Source organism: Geotrypetes seraphini, chromosome 6 (assembly GCF_902459505.1).
Source record: "Geotrypetes seraphini chromosome 6, aGeoSer1.1, whole genome shotgun sequence".
In the NCBI taxonomy this organism is placed as follows: Eukaryota; Metazoa; Chordata; class Amphibia; order Gymnophiona; family Dermophiidae; genus Geotrypetes; species Geotrypetes seraphini.
Genome location: NC_047089.1, coordinates 110,301,824 through 110,324,660, shown reverse-complemented (window position 1 = coordinate 110,324,660; position 22,837 = coordinate 110,301,824). Strand labels below are relative to the sequence as shown.

The 22,837-nt window shown below is 48.1% G+C and overlaps 1 protein-coding gene across 7 annotated transcripts in view; it reads left to right on the top strand.

Moving 5' to 3' along the window:
- Positions 1 to 22,837, top strand: part of RGN (regucalcin) — a 677,053-nt gene that overhangs the window by 453,276 nt on the left and 200,940 nt on the right. For all 7 annotated transcript variants that reach the window (XM_033948729.1, XM_033948730.1, XM_033948728.1 and 4 more), the window contains one exon: positions 11,950 to 12,081. In XM_033948729.1, coding sequence (XP_033804620.1) covers positions 11,950 to 12,081 — 132 coding nt within the window. The remainder of the gene's footprint in view (positions 1 to 11,949; positions 12,082 to 22,837) is intronic.

Genomic DNA, 22,837 nt, shown 5'->3' with positions numbered 1-22,837 from the left:
GCCTGCACCCCCCCCCCGACGGCCTGTCACCCCCCTGAAGGCCTGCCTGTCCCCCTTGAAGGCCTGTCCCCCCCCCCGAAGGCCTGAACACCCCCGAAGGCTTGCCTGCCTGTTCTCCATGAAGGCCTGTCCCCCTGAAGGCCTGTCTCCCCTCCCTCCACAAGGTCTGCCTGCCCGCCCCACCCTGAAGGCCTGCTGCCCCCTCCCCCCCCCACTACCTCGACGGACTGCTCGTCCCCACCACCACCATCATTAAGCACTGCTCATTCTCCCGGCCTCCCCGCTTCATTTCCCTGGGGAAACAGCCTGCAACAAGATCGCGCGATGCCAGCGATCTTTGCTTGCTTCGGCTGTTTCCTCCGCCGCGGTCCCGCCACTCCTCTGATGTCAGAGGAGGGGCGGGACTGTGGCGGAGGAAACAGCTGAAGCAGGCAAAGATCGCTGGCATCGCGATCTTGCTGCAGGCTGTTTCCAGACACGACACCCGGCGCAGGGGGGGGGGAACCAGACCGGAAGCACCCCCTCAGGGCTTGGCACCCGGGGCGGACCGCCCCCCATGCCCCCCCCTTGGTACGCCACTGGCCAGACTATTGTTCCTTATCTGCTTATTTTCCATATATTCAAGTTTTTTTGTTTTTTTTTTATATAAACTATTTTATTCACCAACATGAAAGATACACACAGAACAGAGAGAACACAAATATTTTCTCATTACAAAGCCTCAATACAAAATATTAGGTTAGCACCCAACTAGAAATCCCAGATAACAGTGAGAGTCCAGGCCTGTACTCTGATAGCCTGGAGCCCTCCAAATCCAAACTAGAAGCAACCCCCCAACCGCTCCAGCCCAACACCCCCCACCCCCAAAATCCCTCCCTCAACCCACTGGCAATACGGGGACAACTGGCTTCCGCAAGCGATTGACCACCTGGCTCTTTATCACAGGGGGCATAGTATCCAAATAAGAAGCCCAAACGGACAGAAAAAGCTTGCTCCGAGATCCAGAAAACCGAGCGGACATGGACTCCCAGACCATTAAAAGATGCAATTTATTGCGCCAATACCAGATGGTGGGTGGGGAGTCCTGAAGCCAATGAGCAAGAATACATTTCTTTCCCACAATATAACCCTTACGAATGAGCAAGCTATCACCTGCAGAAAGTCCTCCCAAATAGCCCTCCGCCAAAAAGATAGTCCCTTCCACCGAGGAGGGGAGCCGATAACCCACCAAAGATTCCAAGTAACAGCGGACCTCCATCCAAAAGGCAGAAATAGATGCACACAGCCACACCCCATGTGCCAAAGAGTTAGCAACCCGGTGACATTTCAGACAAATAGCCGTAGGGGCACATCCAAAATAAAAAGCCCGCTGCTGAGAGACATATCCCCGATGTAGAACCCGAAAGTGACATTCCTGGAGCTCGGCGCTCTGCACCACCCGAGGTATCAGGCGCACCAGAGGAGCCAAGGACGCCACCCGCGGGCGACATCCCAGGTCCCGGGCCCAAGCTGTCAAAAGCCGCTGATAATCCCGCCGAGGCTGCAAAGCCACCAATCTACGATGATATTGAGAGATAGAAAGCCAATCCCACTGAGCATCGAAGAAAAAGTCGCGTAAAGTGATAGCAAAAGACTGGGTCAAGGAGTCCCTGGGCAAGGAGGCTGCATAATGAGAGAGCTGCATATAAGCAAACTGATCCGTCACACCCAAAGACCAGGACGCCTGGAGAGTCAAAAAAGGAACAGCGCTACCATCCGTCTGTAGAAACTGCTCCAAAGTTCGAAGCCCCTTCCTCGCCCACCGTTTGAAAACCACATTTTCCTGTCCCGGACTGAATGCCGCATTGCCCACTATGGGCAGCAGAACAGAGCTAAAAGGTGAGTGACCCCACAGCTGAGAAACACATCTCCAAGCCCGACGAAGCGGCTCCACCAAGCAACTACGGGCCCCAGGCCCCAACCGCACCTTCCCATCCCATTGTAAAAGATAAGGCAGAGCCCACGGAAAAAAATAGTCAACCTCCAGCTCCCGATCGGTATACTGAGAGCTAAGAAAAAGCCAATCCCGGACATGCTGAAGCAAGCAGGCCAAATTATACAAACGAATCGAGGGAAGACCCAATCCTCCCTGTGCCTAGGACCCCTGAAGAAAAGAACGATGCATTTTACCTTTCTTACCCCCCCAGCAAAATGAAATCACCAGTCTCTGGAGACCCAGGATATCTTTTTTCAAAAGAAAGAAAGGAAGCGTTTGCAAGACAAATAACCATTTCGGGAAGATAATCATGCGAAAAAGATGAACACGGCCCATCAAGGAAAGAGGAAGATTCAACCAGCGCCTTAATAGCCCCTTAGTTTCCTGCAACAAACGATCAACATTCAAACGGTATAACGCGGAGACATCCATAGACAACAAAATACCAAGGTACCTAAAAGAGGGTCCCGCCCAGCGCAAAGGAAAATCCGGCCCCCACTCCACCCGCAAAGAGTCCGGAGACGCCATAGCCTCCGACTTCTGCTTATTTAAACGGAAACCAGAAAAATCCCCATACTCACGAAAACTCTCCAAAAGAGCAGGGAGGGAGGCCCGAGGATCCGTCAAATAAACCAAGAGGTCATCGGCAAAAGCCGCCAGTTTAAAGTGATGAGCCCCCACGACCATTCCCATGATATCCGGGTTACCCTGCACATCCCGAATGAGAGGATCCAGGGTCAGGACAAATAACAGAGGTGAAAGGGGGCATCCCTGGCGGGTACCCCTACAAATTGGAAAGGGATCAGAAAGGGTATCATTGGCCCACAACGGGCCACCGGGTTTGCATAAAGAGTCCGCACCGCCTGAATGAACCATGGGCCTAGACCGTACACTCGCAGGACCTCAAACATAAAACCCCAATCCACCTGGTCAAAGGCCTTCTTGGCGTCAAAGCTGATTATCAAAGAAGGCTCCAAAGCCGCCAAAATACGGCGTACATTTTTAGCAATCGCGCGGCCCTTCACAAAGCCCACTTGCTGATCAGAAATAAGACTCGGGAGTACCAAGGCAAGACGGGTGGCCAAAACTTTAGCAAAAAGCTTAGCCTCAAAATTCAACAAAGAGATCGGTCTGTACGACTCGGGTCTATTCGAATCCTTCCCAGGTTTCAACAGAACAATAATCTGAGCTACATTCAAGTGGCGAGGGAGCTCCCCCAATCCGACCGCCTCGTTAAACACCGAAGCCAACAGAGGCGCCACCTCAGCTCGCAAAATCTTATAAAACTCACTACGTAGCCCATCCGGGCCAGGAGACTTACCCAAAGCGCTAGCCTGGATCTCCCGCTCAATCTCCCCTGCAGTAAACTCCGCCTCCAACTGCACCCGAGAGGAAGCTGAAAGAGTCGGAAGATCCCGACCAGCCAAATATACCTCCCCATCTAACAAAGGGTCAGAGGGAGCAGAATACAGGTTCTCAAAGAAATCCCGCAACTCCCTGTTGATGTCGCCATCAGTATGCACTATCTCCGAGTTCCGCGTCTGAAGAGAAGCAATACGCGAACTACCCCGCTGCTGTCGAACTAGCTTTGCAAGAAATTTACTACTCTTATTCGCAAAACGATAAAGATGAAACCTATAATGCTCCATAGACCGACGAGCGTGTTGATGCAACAGAGAATTAAGCGAACACTGAGCCTCCAGCAATCTAGCCCTATCCGGGAGTGCCCGGGTAGTGCCGTAGCGTCGACGGAGAGAAGAAACCAGTCTCTCCAGCCGAAGCAGCTCTCGCTGGTGCGCTTTACGCTGAAAACTAGCATATGAAATAATCTCACCCCGAAGGACCGCCTTTGCCGTCTCCCAAGCCAACGAAGGAGTACCAAAATGAGCTGCATTTGTATCCTGAAAAGAGCGCCACCGGGCTACCAGATGTTCATGAAATTTACTATCACGATAAAGGTGGCAAGGAAAGCGCCAACCACGAGGGGTCCCCGGCGTCCGAGATAACTGTCATACCAACGCCACCCAAGCATGGTCCGATACCTCTATAGGCCCCAGCGTAGACTCTACAATCTCTGCAAACAAAGAGCGGGAACAGAGAATATAGTCTATACGAGATAAGGAAGCATGGGCCCGAGAAACGTGAGTAAAATCCTTCTCCAAGGGATGCAAGACCCTCCAGGCGTCCACCAAGTCAAGGGAAGCACAAAGAATCGCAATTCCAGTAGGAGATTTCCGAGATTCCCTCCCCACCCCAGACGATCTATCCCAAAGAGGATCCGCCACCTCATTGAAATCACCCCCCACCAACAGGGGAACATCTCCATAGACCGACAAAAGGTCTGCTAAATGATGAAAAAAACCCACGCCCGGGCTATTGGGAGCATACAGGTTGCAGAGAATATAAGAGTTCAAACTAACTGAGGCTATCACATACCTACCCTCCGGGTCCCTAATGACAGTCCGTACCACCAAATGAAGATGTTTACCCACCAAAATAGCCACTCCAGCCTTCTTACCCAACGCAGGGGAATCCAGGACATCCCCCACCCACCAGGTTCGCAACCTGGCATGCTCCGCAGCAGTCAAATGCGTCTCCTGCAAAAAGGCCACGTCCGCCCGGCTCCTCCGCAACTGTCGAAGCACCCTCTGTCGCTTTATGGGGGAATGAATGCCCCCCACATTCCAAGATAATAACTTAAGGGACATAAAAATGGAACAAAAATACCCAACAAGAAACCAAAAAATACAAAAGCCTAGGAAGAGGCGTCCCAGCAAGCCCCCCTCCTAAGGCCACAGTCATGCGGAAGCCAGTGCCAGCAGTCACCACTAAACAAGAACAACAGCCCTCCCCACCCCACCCTCCCCTCCCCTCCCCCCCAAAACCAGCCCACCCCCACCCACCACCCACCCCAACCCAACCCCCAAACCCAACCAGACCAATCCTACCCCACTAGACTCCTCCCATCCCATCCACCCCATCCCTTCCGGTCCCCAAAGGAACCCAATCACTACAGACGCCCCCTCCACAGATACCCCCCCAAAATAGCAAAAATAACTAGGCAGACCCCAAAGAGCCCTCTTGCAGAATTAGAACCCATCTCCCAATCTCAAGACAGCCTCATATAATGCCTCAATTTCCCAGGAAGGGCCCCCCGACCCAACGGAACCCAATCCCAGACCCTATCCACCCCCATATATCCCTTGAGGATGGATACCAAGAGCCCCAAAACTCATACTCAACATGAACCACAAAACCCCCACTCTAACTCCCCTCCCCCCCTCCTCACCCATCGCATCATACACATCGCCAACCACTCGTCCCCAAACACGCACCTCACCCCAGGCAACAAGCTCAACAACACCCGCTCCAGAGGGTGAATCAAGGCCACCGTCCACCCAAAACAGCCTGGGCCGCTTAGGAGTAGATAGAGGCCCTGGGCCCCTTCAATAAACAAGAAAGCCCCACAAAACCATGGGCACTGAGACAGCGTAAAGCAAAAAGCACAGAAGCTGAACAGCACCCCAATCAAAGACAGAAGTCCATCCAAGTTCCCGGCAAAATCCAATAAGGAGTCCCAAGTTGTAGTCAAGCCAGAAGAATGAGGAGCTCCGAAGACAGAAATCCAGCAAAAGTCCAGGGATACCGTGACATCTGGAGGCACAAAATCTGAGCAGTGCCACCATCAAAGACAGAGCCGCACAGGGCCATCCAAGGACCTAACAGAAATCCAAGGAGGAGACCAGAATTGCTCCCAAGCCAGAAGAAAGAGTGTCTCTGAAGACCGGCAGCCATCAAGCCGGACCAGCAGTAGAGGAGATCACACCAGCGGCACTAGTAGAAGGCAGGTCCACATTCCACGCATCCAACATGTTCTGCGCCTCCGCTACGGTAGAACAAAACTGAGTAGTGCCATTGTGATGAACCCGCAACCTCGCAGGGTAGAGGAAGGCGAAACGAACATGGCGGGCCGCCAATGTAGAACACACCGGAGCAAATGCCCGCCGTTGCTGAGCCACTTTTGTAGAATAGTCCTGAAAACAGAGCACCCTGCCGTTTTGATAGGTGAGAGCGCGCTCGCCCCGAGCCGCCTGAAGAATAGACTGTTTGTGAGCATAGTTCAAGATCTTTGCTATTACCACCCGTGGCCTGGCCTGATGAGCTGAACTAAGACCCAGGCGATGCGCCCTCTCGATGCGAAGCGGGCCCAGATCCGCAGGAAAGGTAACGGAGGCAGCTAACCAGGCTTCCAGCGTGCCTCTCAAGTCCCGCTCCGCTACAGCTTCTGGAAATCCGATAAAACGCAAATTGGACCGGCGTGATCTATTTTCAAGGTCTTCAATGCGATCCTCGAGAGCAGAGATAAGGCGTTGATGCGTAGTCTGGTCATCCTCCACGTGCTGCAGTCTATCCTCCACATCGCTCACCCGCTGCCGGAACGCCGCCGTCTCCTGGCCCATAGCATCCAGCGAAGCCTGGACCACAGCCAGCTTGTGATCCAACGGCAGGAGCTTTTGTTCCAACACGAGCTCCATCGCCGCCGTAACTCCGGCTGTGATTTCAGCTATCCAAGCCGGCCCCCCCGTAACCGCTCCAGGACTCGATGGCGCCGCCATCCTGACTTCCCCCTGCTTGCCGCGGTCCTTGTCTCTGCGGGCCGACTTCAGCGACATGCCACCGCAAAATCGGCCCGAAACTCTCTCACAGTGTCCAGAGGAGGGGAGGTATCGGAGGGTCCAGTCCTAAGGCTCAAAAGCCGGAGAATGCCCGAAAAGGGAGGGGAAGCTGCGAAGGGCCGCGGGAGAAGGAGACACAGACTAGCGTCCGTCCCACTGCATGGCGTCACGTGAGCTTAAGACTTTTCTATTGAAAGACGCTTATATTCTTTGATCCAAGCTCTCATTGACAAATCACTTTCTCTCTCAGAAGTACTTTGGGAAATCTTTTTGAAGCGATTCCCACCCTAGTGCTTCTCCCCTCTCCACGTAGCTCCTTGTATTTTTATTTTTATAGCTCGATGTTCTTGCAAACCTCCCTTCTCCTGATTTCCCCTCGGTTCATGTACTTAAATGCTCCCTTACTGTCAGCTTGAAATACGATCCTGTAGCTGCTCCAGGACTCGGCGGCGCCGCCATCTTGACGTCCCCCTGCTTGCCGCGGTCCTTTTCTCTGCGGGCCGATTTCAGCGACTAGCCACCGCAAAATCGGCCCGAAACTCGCCCACAGTGACCAGAGGAGGGGAGGTATCGGAGGGTCCGGTCCGAAGGCTCAAAAGCCGAAGAATGCCCGGAAAGGGGGGGGGCAGCTGCGAAGGGCCGCGGGAGAGACACAGGCTAGCGTCTGTCCCGCTGCATGGCGTCACGTGATCCATATTCAAGTTTTTTTTAAAAAAAAAATAAAAGATCTCTCTTTAATAAACTCCATTTCTACATTTTTAATTTGGGTGATCTGTTCCTGTTTTTTTTTTATATCATACTGTTTTTTTTATATCATGCTGAACCACAGTCATTGCCTTCTGGAGATTAGAGTCCATGATTTCAATAGCCCTCCAGAGTTCTTCTAAATTTACCACTGCGGGCTTTTTTTTTTTTTAAATTATTTATTGATTTTATAAATATACCATTCCAGCATATATATATATATATATATATATATATAAAGAAAAAAAGAGAGATTAACACACAATTAAACAGGAAACAAAATCAAAAGTTAAATAAATAAGTAAAACTCCTTATGGATTAAATAATCTCTCTAACAAAGTCCACAATATAGGAGAAGCAATTCACATTCCATCATGGGAATTGATAATCAAGTAAATATACAATACGACTATATCAATAAAGCGGTGTTACATCTTTTAGATTATTAAAGACTAAGTCCGCGTGGGGGTACTGGAAGGAACAACTCCTTTCCCTTCTAGGAAAAACCGTAACTGAACAGGGTAAAAAAAAAAAGTATGAATGTTGGTCCAAAAGGATCAAACATTTACAAGGATACCTAAACTGAAATTTAGCGCCCAAATACAGTATGGATTGTCTCAATTGCAGGAACCCTTTCCTTCTTGTCTGAGTTAGCTTTAAAACATCTGGGAACATGGAGATCTTGGAATTCATAAAGGTCACCTCTTTAAGCCTAAGAAACAAAAGTCACCAGAAGTGTAGAGTACGAGATGGCTTCATCCAGTGAAGTTTCCAATATTCTTGTTAAGTCCATTAAGCTTGCTGGATCAGGTAATACCTCAGGTTGTGAAGCCGTCTTTGATACTGGTAGGAAATATATTTTATGTAAAGGTGGAAGTCCCGAATCAGGATATTTAAATATTTCCTTAAGAAATTTATTAAATAAATCTCTAGGAGACATTGCCAATACTTTGGGAAAGTTGAGTATTCATAAATTTAGCATTTTAGTATAATTTTCCATGTTTTCAACTTTCCTTGCAAGCAACAGTCTATCTTGCATTAAGGTGACTTGAGACTTTTGTATCCCTTGAACTTGTTGGTCCAAGGAATCCATTCTTACCCCCTGATTCTTCATTCTTTCCTGTAGATTTTCAAGTTTCTTCTCTTGTTCTTTGACTAGAGGTAGCATTCCTGCACATAACTGGTATAAGGAGTCTAATGCCTTCCATATAGACTCCAATGTGAACTATTTCCAGTATGGGGACCACTGGAATCTGTCCTCCTGGCAAAGTCAATTCTGCCCTCTTCCCGATCACTTCTGCTGCAACTCAAGAGTCCAGGGACACCGGAAAGCCCTCCAGCTCAGTAAGGGAAGTAGCTTCCTGTCCCTTCTGAGCCACCATAGTTCCCCCTTCCCATGGCTGCTGGGGAGGTAGTGGAACAGCTGGGCTAAGCGACACCTCGCTCCCGAAAGCCGAAACCTCCCTTCGGTTTGGCAATGCCGGTTCGCCCCAGGGTGAAGATGTGAGGAAGCCATCCATCGTTCCTTGCCGTCGTGGGTTGAGTTCAGGTTGCCGGGCTGTGGCAGCCGCTCTCGCCCTCCTTTTAGGCATCGATAGAATCCCCAATAGTCTCAGGTAATAAGGAAAGTTTCCTGACAGGAAGACAAGTAGTCGACGTCCTAACTATACCACGGCCATCTTGCTTCTCCCCACTGCGGGCTTAATCAACTGTCCAAACTGTATCTTACTCACAGAAGTTAGATTTTCCCCTGTCTGCCAAGAGAGCCGATGTCTGTGCTTCAGTAGGAAGGTCTTCTCCTCCCTCTTCTCCGGGGCTATTAAGTAAATTCCCGTCCTGGGTGAACTGTGTGGCCACACTCCCTGCAGGGCTTCTTCCAGGTTGGTCATGATTTCACCCCTGGATCGGGCTGAGAAAAACCCGATCGTCACTTAGGTTCGCCGATGTACTCAGCGTTCCTGCCAGAGTCGGGGCTGTCTCCTTTAGCTGGCGAGTAATCCCTGCATCCAGCGTCGTCTGGATCAAGGTTTTTGAAGTTCTGGGCACCGGAGGAGTCGGCCGGGTTACTCCCTTCCTCTTCCCCATAATCAGGTCGCATCTCTCGCCTGGTCCTGCAGCATCTCAACGAGCCCGCTAAGGTAATCACAATCGCCAGTAAAAAAATAACCGGCGATCAAAATGTCCTGCGGCAAACCGCAATTCAAAAAAAGATAGAGGGGAAGAGGGTAATTAGAAAACGCTAGCGGGGAGCACCTTGCCTAACGTCTGCTCTAAACGCCATCTTGGATCTCTGTCAAAGAAATGCTTCTTATGGATAGATGGGAGTAGGGGAGAAGAAAGAGGAGGAGATGATACACATGGATAGATGGGAAGGGCAAGAGGTGGGATCTTCGTGCACTGGTACATTCTGTGGATTGGTGCTGCATGCCGGTGCCAGATGAGGTAAGGGGCTTGTTTGGGCGGGTGAGGGATGCCGCTTCCAGCATGGGGGTGCGATGCTGGTTCTTGGAGGGGCATTTGCGAGGGGGAGCGATGCTAGTTCAAGCGGGGAGGGGGGGTAGAGCAGCGCCGGTGGCCTCGTGGGGGGGGGGGGGGTGGAGGTGGAACCAATCAAGCAAGTTTCCCTTACTTCCTATGAGGGAAACTCACTTTGATATACGAGCAATTTGGTTTATGAGCATTCTTCTGGAACAAATTATGCTTGTAAACCAAGGTTCCACTGTAGTTTGGGTTCCTCTTTCCCACATGCTTCACTGTGCACTTGCTGACATTAAACATCATCTGCCATTCTGATGCCCAGTTTCCCAGTCTTGCAAGATCTTCTTGCAATTTTTCACAATCCTCTTGCAATTTAACCACTATGTATCATCCGCAAAGTTACTTATCTCAGTTATTTCCATCTCATGATCATTTATAAATATGTTAGAAATCAGAGGTTCCAGCACAGAACCCTGGGGAACCCTACTATTTACCATCTGCACATACCTGGATATTTAATGCTGGTACCTGGATATGGCCCTGCATTGAAATTGGAGCACATCAAAAGCACATGGGGAGGGCAGAGTTGGCTAGCAGCTATTGCACCTATTTTTTTTCCTTTCTGGACATTTGCTTCAGCGATACGTTTCCATTTTTTGGCTTGGAGGTTTGTAGTAGAAAAGCCCCTAGGTGCCAGTAAGACTAGGGTTACCAAATTTCTTCTCCATGAAAAGACGACATGTGGCCCCGCCCTGTTCTGCCTAGCCCCACCCTGTTCTACCTCCAGCCCGTTTCTCCCCTAGTGCTGCCCCTCATCTCCTTTCCCAAACTTGGAAATGTGTCTGGAGGGCCTCTGAGCATGGGCGGATGCGACGCAATTACATCATACATCAGCATGTCGCATCCACGCATGCTCATGAGGTCCTCCATATGTAGCCCCCAGCTCGGGAAACCCGGACAAACTACCAGACTTTGAAAATCCATCAGGGCACCCGGGCAGTCCTCTAAAAACAGGACACCCTGGTAACCTTAAGTAAGACTTCATTAGCAGCTGATTTTCTTGAAGGGCTCATGGTGAATACAGGCATTCCTCTAGTTACAGGCACCCGACTTAAGAATGCAGTTGCAACTTCATTTGGTTTCACTGAACAGTATTTCCAGTGGCATAGACTCCTACACTTCACCAATAGCAGATTCAGAAATGATGTATGGCCACATTAAGAACACTGGTAGGGACAGTTGGCCCTTCTGTCAGCTGGGAGTAGCCTTAGCCACATGGCCAAAATACACAATTTAGGTCTGGCAGCCTTAGCACTTTAGGCAAAAACCTTAAAATCTACAAATTTTGAGTTACATACAAATTCGACTTAAGATCAGCTTTAAAAATGTAACTCGTTCTTAACCCAGGGACTGCATGTATATGCAATACAGATACAGTTGGTAGTTCCCTGTCCAGAAGGCTTATATCAGTGGTCTCAAACTCAAACCTTTTGCAGGGCCACATTTTGGATTTGTAGGTACTTGGAGGGCTGCAGAAAAAATAGTCAATGTCTTATTAAAGAACTCTTTATAGTTTATAAATCTTTCTTTTTGGCTAAGTCTTAATAATAATATTGTAATTTATAGCTAAAGAGACATATGATCAAGAAACTGTTTTATTTTACTTTTGTGATTATGATAAACATACCAAGGGCCTCAAAATAGTACCTGGCGGGCTGCATGTGGCCCCCGGGCCGCAAGTTTGAGACCACTGGCTTATACTGTAATCTAACTTTTGTATCCAAAGCAGTGGGAGGTGAAGTAGCTTACCCAAGGTGACAAAGAACATCCATGGAAGGAAACAGTATTTGAACTATTGTTTCTTTGTTTTTATAATCACTGGGCTACTCTTTTTATTTATAGAACTAAGAAATGAAGTATTAACTATTGATCAAAATCATATGTTCAGCAGCTAGCTTATTTTGCAATGAATAGTCAGGAAATGCATAGGAATAGGGTTAAAGAGATTATCTAAAAAAAGAAAAAAAAAAAACTTGTTCCATGAAAGAGTGCTAAACTAATATTCTGTCTCTACAGCAAACCGCAGATGTCTATACAGGCTGGAAAAAGAAGAGTGTATTCCAGATGGAATGTGTATAGATGCAGAAGGCAAATTATGGATAGCCTGTTACAATGGTGGGAGAGTGATCCGTATAGATCCTGAGACTGGTATGTTCCACTTCCTAAGGAATTAGAATTACATGTTAGAAATTTTATGTAGTAGCTAAATAGAAATTCTACATCTTAGAATTTGCTTTTTTAAGATTTATATTTATAAAACATTTCCTTCAAAAAATAGTTATTCCTTCTATGGTTCTTTCATCACATCCCACATGTCTATCCCATGCCTTCTTGAATTCAGACAGTCAGTCTCTACCACTTCTTCCGGGTGACTGTTCTACACTTCTGCCACCCTTTCTAGGGAAAAAGTATTTCCTCAGATTACTCCTGAGCCTATCACCTCTTAACTTCATTCTATGCCCTCTCATTCCAGAGCTTCCTTTCTTTTTTTGTTTGAAATAATTTTTATTGAGTAGAAAGTAGTGAGCATACGAAATAAGCAACAATGCACAGTCAGTATATGGAGACAGGAAAAACCAAGAACAGAGAACACATCATACCAATGAAAGAGAGGGAGGCCGAGGCTCCTGCGCACCCCCTCCAGGACCAGTCCCCCTCAACCGCCAAAATAGAAAACTGGTGGCAAAGAATAGACTGAAAACGTAATGTTCAGTACTTTCCACAGAGCTTCCTTTCAAATGAAAAAGACTCAACTCATGCGCATTTACGTCATGTAGGTATTTAAATGTCTCAGTCATATCTTCCCTCTTGCGCCTTTCCTCTAAAGCAGTGTTCTTCAACCTTTTTACACCTATGGACCGGCAGAAATAAAATAATTATTTTGTGGACCGGCAAACTACTAAGACTGAAATTTTTTTTTAAAAACCATCGCCGCCCTGTCCCCGCGAGCTCGGTCCCACAAACCATCTGATCCCATCCACACAAGCCTCAAATAGTTATAATTTTATATTGAACATATTTTATTAAAGTATAAAAAGAAACAATATTCTATACAATTGTCATTTTATAAATACAAATAATACAGGGCAAAGATCAACAAAACCCCTGTCTCCCCTCCCCTTCACATATATCCCCTCTACTATCAAGAAAACTGAATAAGCCAAATTATTACAGAATGCTACACAAATATCAAGTAACAGAATACCACAGTCACACATGACAGGAATGGTGTTAGGGGAGTGGAACTAGGGCAACTGCCCCATGGTCAGAGAGAGCCCTAAGCCAGCTGGAAGCTAAAGAAGCACTGCCTGGGCTTTGCACTCCCCAATTATGTCTAGCAAGATACATATTTCAAATCTGATATATTTGAATCACAAGATAGAAATAAAATTATTTTTTTCTACCTTTTGTCGTCTCTGGTTTCTGCTTTCATTGCCTTTTCACTCTCTTCCAGCCAGTGTCTGCCCTAAGAACATAAGAATTGCCACTGCTGGGTCAGACCAGAGGTCCATCATGACCAGCAGTCCGCTCACGCGGCAGCCCTCTGGTCTAAGACCAGCACCCTAACGGAGACTAGCCCTACCAGTGCACGTTCTTGTTCAGCAGGAACTTGTCTAACTTTGTCTTGAATCCTTGGAGGGTGTTTTCCCCTATAACAGCCTCTGGAAGAGCGTTCCAGCTTTCTACCACAGAACTTCCTTACGTTTGTACAGAATCTATCCCCTTTCAACTTTAGAGAGTGCCCTCTCATTCTCCCTGCCTTGCAGAGGGTGAACAACCTGTCCTTAGCTACTAAGTCTATTCCCTTCAGTACCTTGAATGTTTCTATCATGTCCCCTCTCAATCTCCTCTGCTCAAGGGAGAAGAGGCCCAGTTTCTCTAATCTTTCGCTGTACGGCAACTCCTCCAGCCCCTTAACCATTTTAGTCGCTCTTCTCTGGATCCTTTCGAGTAGTACCGTGTCCTTCTTCAAGTACCAGTGCTGGACGCAGTACTCCAGGTGAGGGCGTACCATGGCCCGGTACAGCAGCATGATATCCTTCTCTGTCTCTTCAGTCCAGCATCTGCCCCTTCCATTCACTGTCTGTCTTTCCCTGCCATCTCGCCTCCTGCCCCCCCCCCACCCCCCAATTTGGTCTGGCATCCATCATCTTCCTTCTTTTCCCCTCATGGTCTAGCATCTCTATCCTTCCCTCCCCCCTGTGGTTTTTAGCATATCTCTCTTCTCATTTCCTCCACTCAGATCTGATATCATTCTCTGCTCTCTCTTCCCTTTTCTTCTCTGGTCTTCCTTCTCTATTTTCTGCCTCCATCTAAATTAAATTATTTCTTACTATTTAGTCCCGTTTCCCTCTTTTCACTGTTTCTACGCACAGCTTGTCACCCCTTTCCCTCACCCCTCCATTATCTTACTATTTTCTTCCCCCTTTATTTATCTCCTCCTTCCATCCAGTATGTGTTCTTTCCCCACTTCCATTCAGCATCTGCTCTCCCCTCTCAACTGACATCCATCTGCCTTCTGCTCTCTCTCCCTTCTTCTCACTTCCATCATCTGTCCCCTTCTCTCTCTCTCATCTCCTCCATTCCATCGTCTGCCCCTTTTCTCTCTCTCTCCCCCCCCCCCAACTTCCATCATCTGCCCCCCTTCCCCTCACCTTTGTGGGTCACTTTCTTTCCCCCGAGCAGAACCGCTTGATTGACAGTGGAACTTACTTGATTGATGTCGATGCTGGGGCCCGTTGCCGTTTGAAGGAAAAAAAAAAGGTGGAAAAAAGGGACCTGCAAAGGCGAGAGGAAGGGAAACCTCCAGGACAGCTGCTCTTTGCCCTCCTTCAGCGGCAGCTCTGTGTACTTCTAACTTCGGCACAGAGCTGCCCCTAATCAATAGTTTAGCGCGGTTTCATGAGGCAGCCTCGGGGCCTTTGATAGCCGGCCCGCTTCGATGATGCGATGTGGGCCGGTCTAGCAAAGGCCCCGAGGCTGCCTTATGAAACCACGCTAAACTGTTGATTAGGGGCAGCTCTGTGCCGAAGTTAAAAGCATACAGAGCTGCCGCTGCTGGTCTGGAGGTGTGGAGACAAGGCAGGAGGCAAACGCGGTGGAAGGCAGGAGTCCCGGCGAAGGCAGGAGTCCCGGCACAGCGACTGCAACAGGAAGGGCGGCGGGGACCGAATCCTTTGCGGACCGGCAAGATTTTGTTTGCAGACCGGCACCGGTCCACAGACCGGCGGTTGAAGAACTGTGCTCTACAGTATACATATTGAGATCTTTAAATCTGTCCCCATATTCCTTATGACAAAGACCCTGCACCATTGCAATAGCCTTTCTCAGGACCGACTCCATCCTTTTTATATCTTTTTGAACATGCAGTCTCCAGAATTGTACACAATATTCTAAATGAGGTCTCACTAGAGTCTTATACAGGGGCATCAATACTTTCTTTTTCCTACTGGCCATACCTCTTCCTATGCACCCTAGCACCCTTCTAGCTTTCGCCGTCACCTTTTCAGCCTGTTTGGCCACCTTAAGATCATCACAAACAATCACACCCAAGTCCCGCTCTTCCATCATGCACATAAGTTCTTCACCCCCCAAACTGAACCGTTCCCTTAGGTTTTTGCAGCCAAAATGCATGACCTTACATTTCTTAGCATTAAGTTGTAGCTGCCAAATTTCAGACCATTCTTCAAGTTTCGCTAGGTCTTTCTTCATGTAATTCACACCATCTGGCATATCTCCTCTATTGCAGATTTTAGTATCATCTGCAAACAGGAAAATCTTACCTGACAGCCCTTCAGCAATATCGCTAATAAAAATGTTATAAAGAACAGGCCCTAGAAAAGAACCTTGAGGCACACCACTAGTAACATCCCTTTCCTCAGAGTGATCTCCATTGACCACTACCCTCTGTTGTTTTCCACTTAACCAGCCCATCACTTTGGGGCCCATCCCAAGAGCACTCAGTTTATTTATTAGACATTTGTGTGGAACACTATCAAAGGCTTTGCTAAAATTGAAATATACTACATCTAGTGTATTCCCTCTACCCAATTCTCTGGTCACCTAGTCAAAGAAATTGATCAGATTTGTCTGACAAGACCTCTAATGGATCAATGATGCCTCTGGTCCTATAATTCACCAGATTCTAGAAACTTCACTATTCTCTGTTTTAAAAGCGTTTCCATTAATTTGCTTACCACAGAAGTCAGACTTACTGGCCTGTAATTCCCTACTTCTTCCTTACTTACACTTTTGAGTAGAGGGACCACATCCGCCCTTCTCCAGTCCTCCGGTACCGTTCCTAACTCTAGAGAAGCATTGTAAAGGTCAGTTAGTGGAGCTCCTAGAACTTCCCTAAGTTCCTGCAGAGCCCTCAGATGTACATCACTTGGCCCCATCGCGAACACAACTCTCTGAAAATCAATCAAGGTCTAGTATTCCACCATCCCTATTCGCATTTGTCTTCTGTGGTCCTGCTCCAGGTTCTTTAGCTGTGCTGCTCCTTGTGACCCTGAGCAAGTAACTTAATCCCCCTGTTGCTCCAGATATATTAGGTAGATTGTGAGCCTTCCGGGACAGATAGGGAAAATGCTTGAGTACCTGATTGTAAACTACTTAGATCAGTGTTCTTCAACCACCGTTCCGCAAAAATTTCTTTCCGGTCCGTGAAGGATTCGGGTCTTCGTAAACTGCACATTAGGCATGAAGAAAGGCTGCGGTGCCAGCATCAGCTGACTTGCAACTTCCTATTGCCATTGCATATGCTGGGACTGCTGCCTCCTGCCTTCGCCGAGTCTCCACACCTCAAGACCAGCAGCGGCAGCTTTGTGTGCTTTTAACTTGGGGCCTTTGCTAGGCCGGCCCACTTCGATGATGCGATGTGGGCCAGCCTACCAAAGGCCCTGAGGCTGCATCATGAAACCGCAGCTAAACTACTGCTTAAGGGCAGCCGTGTGCCAAAGTTAAAAGCACACAGAGCTGCCACTAGGCTAAAGAGAGGAAACATTTGCTGGAGAGGGGAGGAGGGGAGGGAAGGGAGAAGGGGGTACTCCTGGATAAGGAAGGACAAAGGGAAAGGGATACTGCTGGATAGGGGAGGAAGGAAAATAGGAAGGAAACAGCTGGCAGGGAGATTAGAGGAGGGGAAGGAGTTAGGATGGAATGGGGAGATCAGATGAAGGAAAGGGGAGAAACAGGAATGAGAAAATAGAGAGAGATTGATGTTGGGAAGGGATCAGATAATAAATAAGGAGAGAGGGACAAAAATGCTAGATCTGGTGTAGGAGAGATAAAATGAGAGCAGAATGAATCATGTAAAAAGGAAAGAGGGGGCACAGGCTGGATGGAAAGGGGAGAGGGGCATAGAAAGAAGGTAGATACCATATGGAAGGGGGAGATGCTGGATTGAAGAGACAGAGGGCAGACGCTGGATAGAAGAGAGTGAAAAGACAATGAAAGCAGAAACCAGAGACGACAAAAGGTAGAAATAATAATTTTATTTCTATCTTGTGATTAGAATATATCAGATTTGAAATATGTATCATGCTATTTTAAGTTCTTGTAAACTGTGCCGAGCTCCACTTCCGTGGAGAGGATGTGGTATATAAACAAGGTTTAGAAACATAGAAACATAGAATAAGACGGCAGAAGAGGGCCGGCGGCCCAACAAATCTGCCCACTTGAGAACCCTCCCTCCCTGGTGTACCCATCCTTTATGCATAACTCTGTAGCACCCCCACCTGTTTGTCCCATCGACTTTTGAAGTCGTGCATGCTACTAGCCTCGACCACATGGCGTGGAAGTTTATTCCATCGACCAATCACCTGTTCGGTGAAGAAGTATTTCCTGGTGTCACCATGAAATCTTCCCCCCTTAAGTTTTAGCGGATGCCCTCTTGTTGCTGTGGGGCCCGTAGGAAAAAATAATTCTTCCTCCATTTCAATGTGACCCATAATGTATTTGAATGTTTCTATCATGTCCCCTCTTTCTCTGCGCTCCTCGAGAGAATATAGGTGCAGTCTGGTTAGACGTTCTTCATATGTGATTAAGTCCTGAGATCATCCTAGTGGCCATTCTCTGGATCGACTCCATTCTCTTCACATCTTTTTGATAATGTGGCCTCCAAAACTGGACACAGTACTCCAGATGAGGTCTCACCATGGATCTGTATAACGGTAGTATGACTTCAGGCTTTCAGCTGATAAAGCTCCTTCTGATGCAACCCAGCATTTGTCTAGCCTTTGCTGAAGCTTTCTCCACCTGATTGACAGCTTTCATATCTTCTCGGATGAGAACTCCCAAGTCCCTTTCTGCAGTGGTTCTCGCTAAGTTTTCACCGTTCAAGGTGTATGTTCTGCACGGGTTTCCGCTCCCAAGGTACATTACTTTACATTTTTTGGCATTAAAGTTTAGTTGCCAAGTACTGGACCATTGTTCTAACAAAAGCAGGTCCTTCTCCATAGTGCTGGGCCCGGTTGCTCTGCCCACAATGTTGCATAGTTTAGCATCATCAGCAAACAATGTAATTTTGCCTCGAAGTCCCCGAGTTAGATCCCTAATAGAGAATGACACGGGGAAAAAATCTGTCCCCGTCACTGCACCGTCCCCGGCACACCATCCTCTGCACCGCCCCGTCACCGCCGTTCCCTTCACCGCCCCATCACCATCACCGCTATCCCTTTCACCGCCCCATCACCGCCACTGCCATCCCATTCACCGCCCCGTCACCGTCCCCGCAGCATCCATATAAGCCTCAATACTGCGAAACACCATGAAGACAGAAGAGAGTTCTGCCACTACTACTACTGCACTGAGAATCTGTTTCAGTGCCTCTGCTCTGTAGTAAAAACCGAACATAAAATAAATCAATTAACTTGTTCTCCCTTTCAATAACGTGTCCCCCATGTTCACCTATAGCTCGAATCAGGTCAATTGTGCACACTAAAAATGCAGGAGGATCTGGAATGTGAGCGCAGGCAGGCAGTGATACAAAAACAGCAGACACCCGACCAACTGCAGTATTCCGCCATCTCCCTCCCTCCATCTTACCTTAGATGTAGAGTATGCCGGCTTTCTTTTTCGTCCAGCCGCATGTGCGGGTGTTCATTTGTTCAATATTCTCCTCTGATGCAACCGTAAACAGGAAGTTGCAAGAGAGGAGAAGATTGAACAATGCGAGCGCGGCTTGGCGAAAAAGAAAGCTGGCATACTCTACATCTGTGGTTTTCAACCTTTTTACACCCGTGGACTGGCAGAAATAAAATAATTATTTTGTGGACCGGCAAACTACTAGGACTAAAATTTTAAAACCCTGTTTCTGCCCCATCTCCGCAAGCTCGGTCACCTCAGTAACTATAGAAAAATAGACAAATATAGACAGCAGATATAAATTCTCAAAACTGACACATTTTGATCACTAAATTGAAAATAAAATCATTTTCCTACCTTTGCTGTCTGATGATTGATTTCATGAGTCTCTGGTTGCGTTTCCTTCTGTCTGTGTATCCTTTCTTTCATTTCTTTCTTTCTGCACTCAGACCCAAGAATTGTCCCTTTCTATTCCCTCCCTCTTTCCTTCCTATGTCCTTAGTGCCCCCGGTGCCTCCTTCCCATGTCTTTAGTGCCCCCGGTGCCTCCTTCCCATGTCTTTAGTGCCCCAGTGCTTCCTTCCCATGTCCTTAGTGCCCCTTCCTGTCTTTAGTGTCCCCAGTGCCTACTTCCCATGTCTTTAGTGCCCCAGTGCTTCCTTCCCATGTCCTTAGTGCCCCTTCCTGTCTTTAGTGCCCCCAGTGCCTCCTTCCCATGTCTTTAGTGCCCCCAGTGCCTCCTTCCCATGTCCTTAGTGCCCCCAGTGCCTCCTTCCCATGTCCTTAAGTGCCCCTTCCTGTCTTTAGTGCCCCCAGTGCCTCCTTCCCATGTCTTTAGTGCCCCCAGTGCCTCCTTTCCATGTCCTTAGTGCCCCCAGTGCCTCCTTCCCATGTCCTTAAGTGCCCCTTCCTGTCTTTAGTGCCCCCGGTGCCTCCTTCCCATGTCTTTAGTGCCCCTAGTGCCTCCTTCCTATGTCCCTCTCACTGCCTTCCACACTTTGTCCCACCCCCACCCCCGAAGCTTGCCTGCCTGCCTACCTTTCTCCCTCCCTAGCCAAAGCCAGCCTGCTGCCTCCCTGCCGCTAAAAAAAAAAAAAAAAAAAAAGCCTCCCTTCTTTTCCTCTTCTCTTACCGCCATGCTGCAGCTGCTAAAGCCGGAAGTCTTCTTTCCGACTCAATTCTGATGTCGGAGAGGACGTTCTGGGCCAGCCAGGCAGTGATTGGCTGACCCAGAACGTCCTCTCCGACGTCAGAATTGAAGTCGGATAGACTTCCTGTCGACTTTAGTAGCTGCAGCATGGCAGAAGGAGCATGAGAAAAGGAGAGGCTTTTTTTTTTTTCTTCACGCGGACCGGCAGAAATTCAACCGGCGGTGCTCTTCCAATTCAAAGGTGAGGTGGAGGGAGGGAGGGAGATGGCGGGGACCGCGTGATCTTGATTGCCTCACTGCGGGGACAAGTCCATTCACCGCTCCACGGGGCGGTGAATGGCCTTGTCCCCGTCCCGCAGAGGCCACTATTTTTTCTTCCCTGTTTTGGCGGGTTACCCACGGCTAAATGCAGCTAGCTGCGGGTAACCCGCCACCGTGTCATTCTTTAATCCCTAATAAAGATATTAAATAGCATCGGGCCTAAGACCGAGCCCTGTGGCACTCCGCTGGTCACCTTGATGTTTTTGAGGGGATAGCGTCTGCTGCTAAGCCAATCTTGCACCCATGCTATTAGTGTTTTTCCTAGTCCCAACGAGTACAACTTGTTCAATAACCTACGGTGTGGAACACTATCAAAAGCCTTGCTAAAGTCAAAATACACGATATCTAGGGACTCACCCCCATCCAGTTTTTTCGTTACCCAGTCAAAGAAGCTTATCAGGTTGGATTGACAAGATCTTCCCTTTGTAAAGCCATGCTGGTGGGGATCCCTTAATCTTTCATCATCTAGAAATGTGTCCAATCTGTTCTTGATCAACTTCTCCATGAGTTTACTCACTATTGATGTGAGACTCACCGGTCTATAATTTTCAGCTTCTGATCTGCATCCCTTTTTGTGGAGTGGGATAACATTGGCGGTTTTCCAGTCCTGGGGAACTTTTCTCTCACTCAGGGAAAGATTGAAGAGCACAGCTAACGGCTCTGCTAGGACATCCCTTAGTTCTCGAAGTATTCTAGGGTGTAGATCGTCCGGGCCCATAGCTTTGTTAACTTTTAATTTCGATAATTTTTGGTAGACTTCGCTCTCAGTAAACTCCATGTCCCGGAATGGGTCTTTCAAATTCCCCTTTGTCTGTAGCTTTGCAGGTGAAGACTGAACAGAAGTAGTTGTTGAGTATTTCAGCCTTATCTGTATCTGAGTCTGTAAAGTTGCCGTCAGATTTCTTTAGGCGCCCAATACCACGTGTGTTCTTCTTCCTATCGGTAACATATTTAAAAGAGGATTTCTCCCCTTCCTTTACTTGCCTAGCTATGTTTTCCTCTCTGACTGTCGTTTTAACTTTTCTGGCTTTGGCCAGATAGGTTTCTTTAGCTTCCGGTTGTTGTGATTGTTTGTAGTTTACAAAAGCTTTTTTCTTTTGCCTCTGAGATCTCCACGGAGAACCACTGTGGTCTATTTTTTCTGCGTCGTTTGCTCTCGGTTTTGATGTATATGTTGGTTGCTCCTTGCAGGGTAGATTTTAGAGTCGACCATAGTTCCTCTATCTTGTCTGTTGTGCTTTGGTTTTGCAGCACTTTAAATGTAGTCCCCCATGTCCTGAAAGTTAATTCCTTTAAAATTTAGGACCTTAGTCAATGTGTTTGGCCTAGTGGATCCTTTCTTGAGGTGGAACCAAACCATGTTGTGGTCGCTGGATGCCAAGGTGTCTCCCACCGATACCTCTGTGACGCTGTCACCTTTGGTGAGCAGCAGGTCCAAGATTGCCTGGTCCCTGGTGGGTTTCAAAACCATCTGCTTGAGGTGTGCTCCTTGCATGGAGGCCAGTAGCCTCTTACTGCCACTGCAAGGCATATTAAAGTCTCCCACCAGCACTGTATCTCCACGCAGTGTGATGGTCTCTATGTCATCCATTAGTTCGTCGGCATCCTCCTTTTGTTTTGGTGGTCTGTATACAACACCAAGATATAGGCATTTGTTATTGCCCCTGGCAAGGTTCATCCAGAGGGATTCTCCCGTATATTTGATGTCTGTGATATTAGTTACTTTGATGTCATCTCTAATGTACAGAGCCACTCCTCCGCCTGATTTGCCCTCTCTTTCTCGACGGAATAAGTTATAACCTGGTATGACCTTATCCCATCCGTGGGACTCCGAGAACCACATTTCCGATATTGCCACTACATCGAGGTCGGCGTTTCTCATTTCTGTTTCGAGTTCAAGTATTTTGTTGCCCAAGCTACGGGCATTAACATACATGGCTGTCCATTCTATCTTTTTGCATGGAGTGTTTTCCGACTGAGATAGTTTGTCCCCTTCATTCTTGCCTTCATCCCCCTTAATCTTGCCTCCAATTCTGCCTTTGTCCCCTTCATTCTTGCCATTGTCCCCCTCAATCTTGCCTTCATTTTTGCCTTTGACCCCTAAGTTCTTGCCTTTGGGGTCAAGATGGAGTCACCATCTCTGTCTCCCAGTCTATTGACTTGATTTCTTACCTCAGATACTAAGCCTGTGTCTTTCGCTCTACCTCTCTCCCTCCCTCTGTCCCCTTCAGTATGCGCGCAATTTCTTACCTCCGAGTTACCCAACTTGAGTGAGAGTGGGTCCCCTCCCCCAGCTCACCTAGTTTAAAACCTTCTGTAGTAAGTGAGCCAGGCGTCTTTCCAGGAC